This window comes from Canis aureus, chromosome 35 (assembly GCF_053574225.1).
Source record: "Canis aureus isolate CA01 chromosome 35, VMU_Caureus_v.1.0, whole genome shotgun sequence".
Lineage (NCBI taxonomy): Eukaryota > Metazoa > Chordata > Mammalia > Carnivora > Canidae > Canis > Canis aureus.
Genome location: NC_135645.1, coordinates 5,619,124 through 5,632,913, shown reverse-complemented (window position 1 = coordinate 5,632,913; position 13,790 = coordinate 5,619,124). Strand labels below are relative to the sequence as shown.

General features: G+C 51.1%; 1 protein-coding gene across 5 annotated transcripts in view; it reads left to right on the top strand.

Moving 5' to 3' along the window:
* The first annotated feature begins 7,463 nt into the window (after positions 1 to 7,463).
* The window catches only part of PARP14 (poly(ADP-ribose) polymerase family member 14), a 35,013-nt gene continuing 28,686 nt past the window's right edge, over positions 7,464 to 13,790 (top strand). For 4 of the 5 annotated variants that reach the window (XM_077884458.1, XM_077884454.1, XM_077884457.1 and 1 more), the window contains exons 1-3: positions 7,464 to 7,717; positions 12,416 to 12,549; positions 13,541 to 13,574. In XM_077884458.1, coding sequence (XP_077740584.1) covers positions 7,531 to 7,717; positions 12,416 to 12,549; positions 13,541 to 13,574 — 355 coding nt within the window. In that variant the 5' untranslated portion in view covers positions 7,464 to 7,530. Of the gene's footprint in view, positions 7,718 to 12,414; positions 12,550 to 13,540; positions 13,575 to 13,790 lie in introns of those variants that run through there. The other variant, XM_077884455.1, reaches the window with a different exon arrangement.

Sequence of the window (13,790 nt, the reverse complement as noted above, 5' to 3'; positions counted from 1 at the left end):
GTCGGCTTAGCCTGGGCCTGCCTCCCCCTGTGCCTCGGTTTCATCAGAATAAAACGGAGCTGATAGGAATTGTCTTAGAGTCTGTTGTATTAATTATTACACTTTTATTTTTTTTTTACTACAAAATTGTCTTGTTTTGGGATTTCAGGTGTTGCTTTAATTTCTTCCAGAGGCGATTTCCCAAAAGAAATGACTAGATTAATGAATGTTTGTGTTGGTGACTAATTGGCTGCAGGAATGAAGGGAAGTGATCAGCTTTAAAATCTATTTAACCATGGGACACCTGGGGGGCTCAGTAGTTGAGCATCTGCCTTTGGCTCAGGGCGTGACCCTGGGGTCCCAGGATCGAGTCCCACATCAGGCTCCCTACATGGAGCCTGCTTCTCCCTCTGCCTGTGTCTCTCATGAATAAATAAATAAAGTCTTTAAAATAAAATAAAATCTACTTGACCTGGGGACCATTAACCCAAGAGTTGTACTAAGGTGTGTGTTTGGGAGCTGGGTTGGGAGGACTGAACGTGGAAGAGTATCCCCACTGCTCTATTCTGTGCTACTACTTCTGTTGGGAGGAGAGTAGTTTTGAGCTGGATGTAGCTCATACTGGCTCACCAGAACTGATTGCTAAATTTTCAGAAATCTGTGTGCCAGTTATAAACCACCATTATTTAGAGTTACAGGTGACCCTTGGACAATGCAGGGGTTAGGGACGCCACACATGTCGATCTTCAGTGGAAAAATCCACATACAGCTTATGACTCTCAACAACTTAACTAAGAGCCTCCTTACTGACAACATCTACTTTGTATGTTAGAGGTATTATATACTATATTCTTCCAATAAAGTAAGCTAGAGAATAGAAAATGTTATTAAGAAAACCATCAGGAAAAATACATTGACAGTACTGTATCAAAAAAAAAAAAAAATCCGGGGATCCCTGGGTGGCGCAGCGGTTTGGCGCCTGCCTTTGGCCCAGGGCGCGATCCTGGAGACCCAGGATCGAATCCCACGTCAGGCTCCCGGTGCATGGAGCCTGCTTCTCCCTCTGCCTGTGTCTCTGCCTCTCTCTCTCTCTCTCTGTGACTATCATAAATAAATAAAATTAAAAAAAAATCCATGTATAAGTAGATCTGCACAGTTCAAAGCCATATTGTTCAAAGGTCAACTTTAAAAATAAATTATATTTTTAAAAAATAATAAATACTGAAAATTCATCACTTCCCAGCTATTTTACTACATTTTATTACTGTCCATACTTCAGTTCTTTCTATTGCGTCTATATGGTAAATTTTTTTTTAAAGATTTTACTTATTTGACAGAGAGAGAGAGAGAGAGAGAGATTGCATGCAAGAGCCCAAGCACAGGGAGCAGCAAGCAGAGGGAAAGGGGGTAGCAGGCTCCTCGCTGAAGAGAGCCCAACATGGGGCTCGATCCCAGACCCCAGGATGCTGGGATCATGTGCCCAGCTGAAGGCAGACGCTAAACCAACTGAGCCCCCCAGGTAGCCTATATGGTAAAGTAGGATATAATGGTGTGCTACTGTTCATCTCTGCTCAACTCAGCATTTGGAGATATCACTTGGGAACCCAAGTCAGCCATAGTGGGAATATTTGCACCATAGAATTGACAAACACTACAAATCAGAACTTGATTTGTTGTTTCGTTCATTGTCTGGACTTCAGAAAACAATGGAGAATATGTTAATAAGGCAAATTAAATTTAAGTGTATGTCATTTCTGTAGCCATCACATTTTAACGGACATAAATGAAGAACTATTCTTCCAACATTTGAAAACTATTATCCAATTCAGTAAAGAAGGAGCTCGTGTGTGACAATAAGGGGGAGTCCTGACATATGTCTTCACTGTTTCATCTTCATCTCACTTAACAGAAGTATCAACCAACATTTATGTAAGAATTACACTCATTCAGAATTGCAACCATAGTTTGGCTACAAATATAAGAGTTGGGAGGTGGGTAGGGAAATCTTTTGAAACATTTCTGTGAGGGTCAATTGGTTATTGAAATTTATAGGAAAGAAGATTGTGTATTTTAGTATTATTTGCAAATTATGTGCTATACAACCTTTATATCCAGAAAATGCACAATAAACAGAAACATATATGCAAACTTTTCCTTTCTCCAGAGAGCTGATTGCTCAATATTTAACAGCATTTCACTGGTGGAGATCACGCATCGTATGACATGGGAGTAAAATATCACATGCTTTTATTTTCTTTTTAAAGATTTTGTTTATTTGAGAAAGAGGTGGGAGGACAGAGAGAGGCAGCAGTGGGAGAGGGAGAAGCAGGGAGCCCTCTGTGGACCTGGATCCCAGGACCTTGGAGTCATGACCTGAGCCAAAGGCAGACACTTAACCAACTGAGCCACCCAGGCGCCCCTGTATGCTTTTCTTTTTAAAAATGATCCAGATTGTCCTCTGAGGGTTAATGCCTGTCTTCAGACGTATGCACGTGTGCCTGATTCAGTAGCCAGGAAGAGTCATTGCTTTGTTTTACTCTTCACCTCACACAAATTTGGAAAGATCTAGACTACTCTGGGCTCTTCTTCAGAATCCTCCCTCCACTTCCCACCCAATGATAGCATTAGTGAACCTAAATGACTCCTATTTGGGAAAATGTACCATTAGGGATTACTGTGCTGGCCGACTGGGGGTAGTAGAGACTTACCTTGAAGAACATGACGCTCCTGAGAGGGACCTGCCCACAGGGAGTAAGGCCAGAAACCGGGTGTGTCCACCAGGTGACTCCCCCTGAGGCCTGAGCTTAGTGGGAGCAGAGGGTTACCACGGAGGGTGGCCTGCCTCACTGCTGAAATCACATTTGATTGTAGGGGGCTGGGTCGGGAGCTTCAGGAGCGAAGCGAGGTGGAGAGGCGGGCATGGGGTCCTCACAGCTCGCTGCTTCAGGGCAGATGGGCAAGCCACCCTTTCCCCCTGAAAACAGCTTCAGACGGGAGAAATGCTCATTCATAGAGAAGTTGAAAGGCGCCTGATGCTGGGTTATAGAAGTTAGTAGAGAAGCTGAAAGGAGAAATGTAAATGAAGTAGGGAAAGGGAAGTTCAGCCCAAAGATGCAGCTGTGGGTTGTTATATCAAGATCAGCGATGAGGGGGTGTTGACCAAGGAAAGGGGCAGAACGGAATTAGGACAAAAGCATTTATTTGCGGTCTTAGAATTTCTCTGCCAGGAACACAGATTCGGCCGCAACCCAAATATTGCCTCCCTGCGGGGGGGGGGGGGAGGGGGTTAAAGACAACCGTGAAAGGTTATGTATGTTGTTTTCAAAGAATTTTGATAGGTGTTGGCAGCAGAAAACCCATGCTGGTTAAACCTAACTGGAAGTCGGCCACGTAGGAAGTAGTGGGTGTTTATGCAGAGTCCCTGGCGCACTCGCCCTAGGGCTCAGTCTGGAAGTTCAGGGCTCCACGGGCAGGAGGTGCCTAAGGCTCAGCTCCTTAAGGCCTCGCAGCTCCGTTTTAAACCCTCTAACGGGGCGGTGAGTGGCTCAGCAATAACGGGAGCAAAGACAGAAACCCCCAGTTCCCGAGTAGCAAACTCTGGGGGAAGGGGGTGCTGATACTAGTTGGCTGGGCTGTGACGCCCTGGGGTACGGGTCACCACTGTGCGGCTGACAGCTGCGGCAGACCTTCCGTCCTTCCCGGCCCCCCGCCCCGGGCTCCAGGGGGTTGGGACTGGAGGACGCGAGCCATCTGCAGGTGGGAGGCTGGAGTCACACCGCGGGCCGGCCGCACTGTCGCTGAGCAGGAACAAAAGCCTAGGCTGCAACCTCTCTTTGGCCCGACCTTGGTTCCCTTCGCCCCGAAACTTAGTGTCATCGTGATCAGAAGATGACATATAGTAAGGTCCAGTCCTGCAGGGGGAAGCAGCTCTACTTTAGGCTGTGTCTGTGCAGACCTCGCCGCCTCCTCCAGGGAGCAAACAGAATGTTTGGGGAAGAGGTCCCACCGCTTGCCATCAACGGGCATTCAGAATCACCTGCTTCGGGTCCCCCGGGTGGGGGGGGGGGCGGGCAGCGGTTGAGCGTCTGCCTTCGGCCCAGGGCTTGATCCTGGGGTCCTGGGATCGAGTCCTGCACGGGCTCCCTGCATGGAGCCTGCTTCTCCTTCTGCTGGGTCTCTGCCTCTCCCCCCCGCCCCCCCGCTGTGTGTCTCTCATGAATAAATAAATAAAATCTTAAAAAAAAAAAAGGATCACCTGCTTCTGTCACCATCTCAGCCCTGTTGCTGGTGCTGGGAAAGGGGTCCCCGCCTAGGGCTAAGGCCTCCAGGACCCCCTCCCGCCTCCTCCCACCCCCTGGGTCTTCAACCTCTCCCTTCACTCCGCTCCGCCAGTACTTAAACATGCCTCAGACTCTTCCATCGTAAGACTCTTGTAAAAGCCAGAAAACAGGAATAACAGCTCCCGGGTCGTGTCACCCCGTACACTGCCGCCCAACTCCTGGCCCTTCACGGTGGCCCTTCTGGAAGGAGCCTCCACTTCCTCCCCTTCCTTCCCTTCCTCCGCCCACGGCCGCGTCCCTCTCCTCCCGCCTCCCCAGGAGCCGGTGCTTGCAGGTCCCACAGTCCAAGGGACACTTCTCTTACATGACATGCTGGCACCTCGAATGACAACTGCTCCTTCCCGCTTGAAACACTCTTTCATCAAAGGTCAAAGACACGCATTCCTAGCCTCCCTCCCACATTTCTGGCCGCCCCTGTGCTCCCGGCTGGTACGTGCCACCATCACCCAGCCGGTCGCTCGGCCGGGGCCTGGGTAACCGTGGAGTCCTTCTAGAGCATCTCCTCCAGCTGCCCACATCTTCCGGCAAGCCCTGCAGCTCTGCCTTCAGCATTGATTTGGAATCTCCCTCGTTCTCAGAAGGTCCTCCTCTGCTAGCACCCTGGGCCTGGCACCCTGATCCATCACTTAGGACTTAGGCTGAGGACCTCTCCTCAGCCCTCCAACATCATCTCCTGTGCAAATGAGCAAAGGGAAAGCCCACTAAACTGGAGCCGGGAGGCCAGAAGGGAGAGGTCTCCTGGGATCCCCCTCCGTGTGGGTCACAGTGAGAATCCACCGCTCTACACCCACAGTGGGACAGACCCCAAGAGGAACCCGCTTATGCCAGCGACTCTGCCAATGAGAAACCGCCATCACCCTCAACTCCATGCTTTTCTCCAACAAACTCGCATTCAAAACAACCCCTCCCTCCCAACTTCCTCCTTCTTGTCCTCAGCTTTGTTTGCTGGGTTTTGCTGTAGTTTGCTTGTCTGGAATTGCAATTCTCTGCAATTCCCAAATAAACCCATATTACTGGTAAAATAACTTTTAGCGTCAACATCCCCATCATCCTTCGGCCTCAGGTGACAATGTCACGTCCCCATAAGTTCTCCCTAAGCTCCCACAGGAGCCCCTCTAATTCGTTCTGAGAACACCTGTAGGGACGACTGGGTGGCTCAGGGGTTGAGCATCTGCCATGGGCTCATGGGGTCAGGATTGTGTCCGGCATCCTGCTCCCTGCGAGGAGCCTGCTTCTCCCTCTACCTGTGTCTCTCTCTGCCTGTCTCTCTGTGTCTCTCATGAATAAATAAGTAAATCTTAAAAAAAAAAAACAAAACACCTGTATATTCCCTCCAAGAGCACTTACTCCGCTGTCCTCTCTCCTCTGCATCCCTGCAGATGAGGGACCCCAGGAGGGCAGGAATGAGTTGCTGAAGCCCCCTGGAGCGCATGGCACCCAGTGAATATTCCATAAAGAACTGTGAATAGGACGCCTGGGTGGCTCAGCTCAGGGCCTGATCCCAGGGTCCTGGAATCGAGTTCTGCATTCGGCTCCCTGTGAGGAGCCTGCTTCTCCCTCTGCTTATGTCTCTGCCTCTCTCTATCATGAATAAATAAATAAAATCTTAAAAAAAAAAAAAAGAACCCTGAACGGACCGCCCCCACCTTGCCCAGTTTCTGGACATAGACTATTAACAACAGATCAGGGAACAGAAGGCAGAGCAGAAGTGCAAGGTAAAGTTCTGAGCATTGCCTGGGCCTATCTGGGGCCCTCCTTCTGACATGTCAAAGAAACACACTTTGCCAGAGCCATTTTACTTTGCCCTGCGACAAAGATGAAGTGGTCTCTGCGCGAGGTATCCCGTGTGATGGGAGACGCTGACTTCCACCGGGGCTTGGGGGAGCAGCACTCGGGGGCCTAGCTTAGCGACCCAGCTTAGGGACCCAGCACGGGGTGGGGTGGGGGTGGGGTGAGGGCTTAGGGACCCAGCTTGGCGACCCAGTGTAGGGACCCAGCACGGGGGGGGGGAGGGGGGGCTTAGGGACCCAGCTTGGCGACCCAGCTTAGGGACCGGAGCGCAGGGGGTGGGGGGGGTGGGCTAGTTTAGGGACCCAGTTTAGGGACCCAGTTTAGCGACCCAGCACGGCGGGGGGGGGGGCTTAGGGACCCAGCATGGGGTGGGGTGGGGGTGGGGTGATGGCTTAGGGCCCCAGCTTAGGGACCGGCACGCAGGGGGCGGGCTAGTTTAGGGACCCAGCTTAGGGACCCAGCACGGGGTGTGTGTGTGTGTGTGTGTGTGTGTGTGTGTGTGTGTGTGTGTGTGGCGGGGGGGGCCTTAGGGACCCGGCTTAGCGACCCAGCTTAGGGACCGGCACGTGGGGGGGGGGCTAGTTTAGGGACCCAGTTTAGGGACCCAGCTTAGCGACCCAGCACGGGGGGGTGTGGGGGGTCTTAGGGACCCGGCTTAGCGACCCAGGTTAGGGATCGGCACGCGGGGGGGGGGGCTAGTTTAGGGACCCACCTTAGGGACCCAGCACGGGGCGGGGTGTGGGGGGCCTTAGGGATCCGACTTAGCGACCCAGCTTAGGGACCGGCACGCGCGGGGGGGGGGGCTAGTTTAGGGACCCAGTTTAGGGACCCAGCACGGGGGGGGGTGTGTGTGGGGGGCCTTAGGGACCCGGCTTAGACTTAGGGACCGGCACGCGGGGGGGGGCTAGTTTAGGGACCCAGTTTAGGGACCCAGCACGGGGGGGGTGTGGGGGGCTTAGGGACCCGGCTTAGCGACCCAGCTTAGGGACCGGCACGCGGGGGGGGGCTAGTTTAGGGACCCAGTTTAGGGACCCAGCACGGGGGGGGGTGGGGGGGCTTAGGGACCCGGCTTAGACTTAGGGACCGGCACGCGGGGGGGGGGCTAGTTTAGGGACCCAGTTTAGGGACCCAGCACGGGGCGGGGGGTGTGGGGGCCTTAGGGACCCGGCTTAGACTTAGGGACCGGCACGCGGGGCGGGGGCTAGTTTAGGGACTCAGCTTAGGGACCCACGCGCACTAACGGGGGCGCGCCAGCCAGCCTCTGCCGAAGCACTGGGGTGCGGGGAGGGGAGGGGTCGCGACTGCTGCGAGACAGAAACTTCGGTCAGGGAGGAGTCTTCTGGGAAACCGAAACCGAAACGGACGCGGGGGCAAAGTCGCGTGAGTCGCGCGGCCGCAGGGGCGAGCCGCGGAGCTGAGGATGGCGGCGCCCGGCTCCTTCCCGCTGCTGGTCGAGGGGTCCTGGGGCCCCGACCCCCCGGAGAGCCTGCCCACCAAACTGCAGCTGTACTTCCAGAGCGCGAGGAGGTCGGGCGGCGGGGCGTGCGAGGTCCTCCGGGAGCCCGGCAGCCCGCCCCGCTTCCTGGTGGTCTTCCATCTAGAGGACGGTGAGGGGTTCACGGGCTGCGGGGACCCGGGACAGCCGGGGTCTCCCCCCAAGGGAGGCCTGCCCCACCCCCCCCCCCGGACACACAGCGGGGCGACCCCGCCGGGCTGGAGCCCGTGCGGCTGAGCGCTCCCGGCGGGCTGCCTGGAGGTGGCGGCAGACTGGGCGCCCGGGGAGCCCGCCGCGAGGTGTGCTGGCGGCGGAGTCGCTGTTCCCTTGCTGGGCTTTCCTCCCGGGAAGGCAGCTCCAGAGGTTTGAGGGAGCGCAATTTAAAGGGGCGAGGAAGTGTCCGAGGAGGCGAGTCCTGTCTAAACGGATTCCTGGGGGGCCACCTCGGTTCCCGGACAGGCAGGTTGTTGGGGAGGACCGTCGGGTGGGAGCGGGCGCGGGAAGGTTGGCTGAGTCCCCGCGCGCAAGCAGGGCCCGCAGCGCCGGCCGGGAGTCCCAGGAGGCTACAAAGGGGGTGCCTCTATTTTATTTTATTTTCAATTAATTAATTTATTTTTAACATATTTTTAAATTGGAGTTCAATTTGCCAACATATAGCATAACAACCCAGTGCTCATCCCTCAGTGCCCCTCACCCAGTCACCCCCACCCCCCGCCCACCTCCCTTTCCATCACCCCTTGTTCCTTTCCCAGAGTTAGGAGTCTCTCGTGTTCTGGTGCCTATATTTTAAAAATCCTGGGCCTCCTCTTATTGAACCTGCTTCTTGTGAAGCGCTGGGGAGGAAATGAAGGCCAAGAGACAGTTGGGTTGAGATGGTAGGGGGCCCTGCAGGACGCCTGCAGGGTGGGAACTTGCCCCATAGTAGGCAGAGGGGATGTCCAAACCCACTTTAGGGAGATGAATTTGGTTGAAAGTAAGTACCTGGACTTCTGCCGGGAGAAATGCTACAAATCAGAACTTTTTAGGAGATTTCACGCAATGTTCTAGGTGAGGACAGGTGAGTCCTGGAGCAAGGAAGATCAGCGTAGGGATGGAAGATGCATGTTCTGGATTTGGGGACCCAGGTCAATGCTCTGTGAGAGAATGAGAGCCTCCTTTCCTTCAGGTATTTTTTAGGTGGGGAAAGAAAGGTATTCAATAACGTGGGGGAGTCACGGGGCTATTCCCACGGGTCATGGAGATTCCCAGTGTTTCTGGGATCACCCGGAGGAGGCGCAAAAGTGCTGCCTGAAATCACATGGGGCGTAAATATAGAAAGTTAGTAAGTTAGTGGAGGGCCGTGCGCTGTTGACCAACACATAGAATCTTTATTGAGGGTGCACTGGTACCTCTTCCCTAGGTGTCAGGGTGGTTCTCAGACTGATATTCGGAGTTGATGTGGGTTGGGAGTTTTGAGCTTTGTGTGTGTGAGAAGATCCCTCCCCATCCCCAGCAGTTGAGTGGCTGAGTTCTCACCGCTCCCTACCCCCTGGCTTAGGAAAGGGAACTAAAGCACCCACCCAATTATTATCCGCTCATTCAAGACACCACCAGGTCGGTACCAAGAGGCCTGCGACCTGCTGTTCCCAAAGCACGCACTTTTTCCTTTGGAATCCCATAGGGAAGGATGTGGACAAGCTCTGATTGTATGTTCCTGTCGCTGGATTTGGAGAAGCATTTGAGCCAGAGGAGAGCCAGTGAGGCTTACATGAGAGAAACTGCAATGGTCTAGGGCAGAGATCCAGAAAGGAAAAAATGAAACCCAGAGAGGAGAGGGGTCCACAGCTAAGTGTGTCTAAGGGGAGGCAGGTAGGGGACAGGAGACCTACTAGGCTCAGAGCCCTGATGAGAGCAAAGAACCAAGTTTTCAGAGGATTAATTTCACCGAGGAATGAATGCTCTGAAGGGCAGCTGTGCAATGCATGCCATTTCCCCTCGGTTTCATTTACCTCGAGGAGTTTGACCACTTTGATTGCAACTGTCAGCATCGTATGGGCCTGGCCCTTAGGGACACTTACTTCTTCTGTAGAATCTCATTATCCTCGAGTAGTTCGCAAATTGGGACCAGCGGCCTCTGCATCTGACTCACAGCAGACTAAACAGAAGCAGTCCCAGCTGTCTCTTAGGAGCCCCGGGTGTGGGTGAGTGGGAATCTGCACACTTAACCAGCACCCCAGGTGACCCTGGTGTGCTAACGTTTGGGAAGCTCAGTTGCTTGTTGACAACCCTGAATGAACAAAAAAGGAAAATGATTAAGAGAAAATACAAACAGCATAAAAACACCAAGAGCACAAAATCCATTTTTGCATCAGTCATCATTCTCTTCTAGCCCTGAAAGCAGAAACGGTTTCAGTCTCCCTGCTAGGCTTCTCTCTTCTCATCGCCCTGCCCACCTCCCCCACCTGCTCCAGCACAGACAACTCGGACTACTCAGAATCTTTTGTAACAAAGGTCCTGGGGTGTGAGAAGTGCCTTTTCAGTTTCAGTTTCCTTCGGAGGAAGTAATGCCCCAGCCACAGGCTGTCAGAAATTTGCTAACAATGAGTGACCCCACCCTGGCGGTCCTCACACTAGTTCTTCTCCAGGGATTCCCTCCAACCTCCCACCCTCCACCCTCCGCCCTCCCCACCAGGTGCAGGCTTGCAGTGCAGCCCAACTTTATTCATATAACTCATGTAGTAAGAATGAGCCCAACAGCACTTATTTGTAAAAATTAGTGTATAGCACACAGAAGTATGTGGAAGCTGTATCTTAACTTTTAAATAGTTCACACAGTTTCCGAAAAGTCCAGTGTAAACTGGCTTATAAGATTTTCGTTGTTGTTTTTTTTTAAGATTTTATTTTTTCATGAGAGACACAGAGGCAGAGACACAGGCAGAGGGAGAAGCAGGCTCCATGCAGGGAGCCCAATGCGGGAATCGATCCCAGGACCTTGGGGTCACACCCTGAGCCGAAGGCAGACGCTCAACCACTGAGCCCCCCAGGCGCCCCGACTTACAAGATGTTAAGCCGTGCTTCAGATGCATGCATTGATCATCCTTCCCGGCCATACTTTGGCTCCTGATGGTTTTCAGCCTCTTTGGAGTGAGGGAACCCATCTCCTCTTTAAGTAAAATTAAATGTAGGTGGTCTGAGGTTGGTGCAGAAGGGAGGCTGTCCACATGGGTAAGGGTGGCTGGACAGCAGAATTTCAGCCCTCCCTTTTCCTCCCAGATTCACCTTGTCCTCGTTGCGGGTCACTTACTCATCTGGCTACTGCCCGCTGTCTCAAAATCGTGGTGCCGTACGTATCGTGCGCAATCTCAGCACAGGCTTTGGCGCTTAGATGCCTGGATAAGACTCTACTAAAGTCTAGGGAATTATAAAAAATGCATCACAGAATCCACGACTCTAGACAACTCGGTTTACAAAACTTGGCTTGTTCTCAGGCTTCCGGGGTCTTATCCAGTCCCCGGTCCCCACTCTAGCTTGGGACAACCCCTCAGGAGTCCATGTGATGACACCTGCCATCTCAGAATGAGTCAAATTAGGGTCTGGCGTTCCTTCTCCTCTTGCTTCTGGGGCCTGTTCCTGAGTTAGCCTCCAGTGAAAGCCTCACTTTTCCGCGCTTTCATGCGTGATTGAGGTGGGAAAGCTATTCCAGCTCCTCTTTGTGAAAGAGCCCCGCATCATTGGCTCTCAGACTGTCCACATCAGAATGCCACATCGTTCCCGTTAGAGCCACATCTGTGGGTAGTAGGGCGCTCTCAAAGATCCCCTTCACCCTGACCTCTTTGCCCCGGCTATGTTGACCACACCTCCTCCTCCAAACATATTCTTTCCCTCTTCTCCGTGGCCTGAGATACACTGGTTTTCCTTTTCTCTCTCTGGCTGCTCCTGCTTATAATTATAAACACATTTGCATAATCTTGCGGGTGTTACAGAATTCATTCACAGACACCGTTTTAAGGGAGGAAACAGACTCATGACATTAAGATATTTTCTCAATGTCACTCATCTAGTTTTTGGCCGAGTTGGAATTCAAATCCAAGTTTTTGGACTCTTATGTTCACTGTTTAATTTTTTCACTTCAACCCAGCTGCCTAGTGTGCTAATTCTTCCTCTTCTTCTTCTTTTTTTAAATATCTCCCATCCCTTCTTTTCTACTCCTTTTACTATCGGAGGTGAGGCTCTTATCATCACAGGTTAAAGAGCTGAGTGGAATAGCTTTTTCACAAGATTCCTGGCCATTCTTGTTCATGGTCACTCAAATCACCTCCCTAAAATCTAGCTCTCATCATGCCTTGTCTCAGCACCCAACCTTCAGTGGCTCAGCACGAGGCATGCTTTATTTCCTTTCACTTGTGAATAAGTATTGTTACCTTTCTTTTTTTTTTTTTTTGTATTTTTTTTTTGTATTGTTACCTTTCTAAGTGCCTACAGAGCACAGTGTGCTGTACTAAGTCTTTCATGATGTTTTCCAGTTTAATCCATGTAACACCTGTACAAGACCATCTTTGTTAGTTCTTAATAGACAGGAACACTGAGGCTTGGTAAGTGAGACTTATTAAGGAACATGCACAAGAGTTAAAACCTAAGGGTAAAGATGGGATTGAGACCCACGTCTATTTGCTAAACTCTTCCTCTTTTCACCACCCAAGGGCCTGCTTGGGAAACTGACCAAACCACCAATTGATAATGATGAAACCCTATGGAAATTATGGAATAATTTTGTTAATAAAGATTGACAAAAAAATAAAGATTGATAGTTTTTTTTTTTTTTTAATTTCAGTTCAGCAAAGAGTTCTGGAGAGAAAGAACCATGAGTTAGTATGGCTAGGAAAAGGAACATTCCAGTTGACTGTCCAGTTGCCCACAGCCCCAGATGAAGTCCAGGATGTCTTTGAGGGGGAAATTCCAACAAAGGTAAGTCAAGGAGTGAGTAAGAGGGATGTAGGGTCATCTGCGGAGGTGTGCGGGAAGGGACTCTCAATATGGAGAGTATAGAGGGAAGACAAATATAAATCGAATTGCAACAGAATTCACCTTATAGATGTGGAGAGAGTGATAATGGTCATGGGGAAGTTATGGAATATTGAAGGTGGGAGCCCTTTTGGTTTGATTTAGACACTTTCGGAAAAAGTCAGAATTTGCAGATTATAACGAGAGTGGTTTCAGATGTAAATTTTTGCGTTTGTTTTTCTTGGGTGCTTTTAATCTGGAACTTGCTCTGTTTTAATTTTACATCATTTTGAGGGGACAGTGGTTCATACTATATGTGCTATCACCTCGATTATAAAATGGGATAGTGGGATCCCTGGGTGGCATAGCGGTTTAGCGCCTGCCTTTGGCCCAGGGCGCGATCCTGGAGACCCGGGATCGAATCCCACGTCGGGCTCCCGGTGCATGGAGCCTGCTTCTCCCTCTGCCTATGTCTCTGCCTCTCTCTCTCTCTCTCTCTCTGTGTGTGTGTGTGACTATCATAAATAAATAAAAATAAAAAAATAAAAAAAATAAAAAAATAAAATGGGATAGTAATCCAGTCCTCGTTGGATTGTTAGATCACTGTGAGGATTAAATGAAACAAGCTCTGTAAAGCACAAGGCACACCTGAGCTGAAGGCAGACATTCAACTGCCTGAGCCACCTAGGGGCCTGAAGTTTTGGGTCTTATCCCATACCCCAAGCACTTGGTGTTAATTGGGGTTTCAGTTATTTGTGATTCCTTTTTACCAGTGATTCTTGTGCTGAGTGGATATGCTGCTACACGTGAGGTGCATTCAATAGCAAAAGTGCCAGGGCTTTTTATTATTGTTTCTATTGACCCTGTGTCTCCAGGCCAGTCCCAGGGACAGTTTCGTAATGCAAAGAAATTTTAGTAGTTTATTGATTCTGCTCTATTGTTTATTGGATTTTAGGAATTGGAGACCAAAGAACATGTCAAAGAGCCAGGTAAGGTCAAAGAACTGTGACGGTTGACCTTTGCCAGCAATTTTGCATTCATCAAAGATGGCACTTGCTGGGGTCATCCTTCTCTTCCTGATTTCACAAAGTGGGGTATACATTTACATACTCTCAGCCATCTGTGCTGAGGGTGAACCCTGGGGGAGCCCCCTGAGGTCCCAGGTCAGGAGGATGGGAACAGCTGTCTCTGTGGGCCTGGGAAAC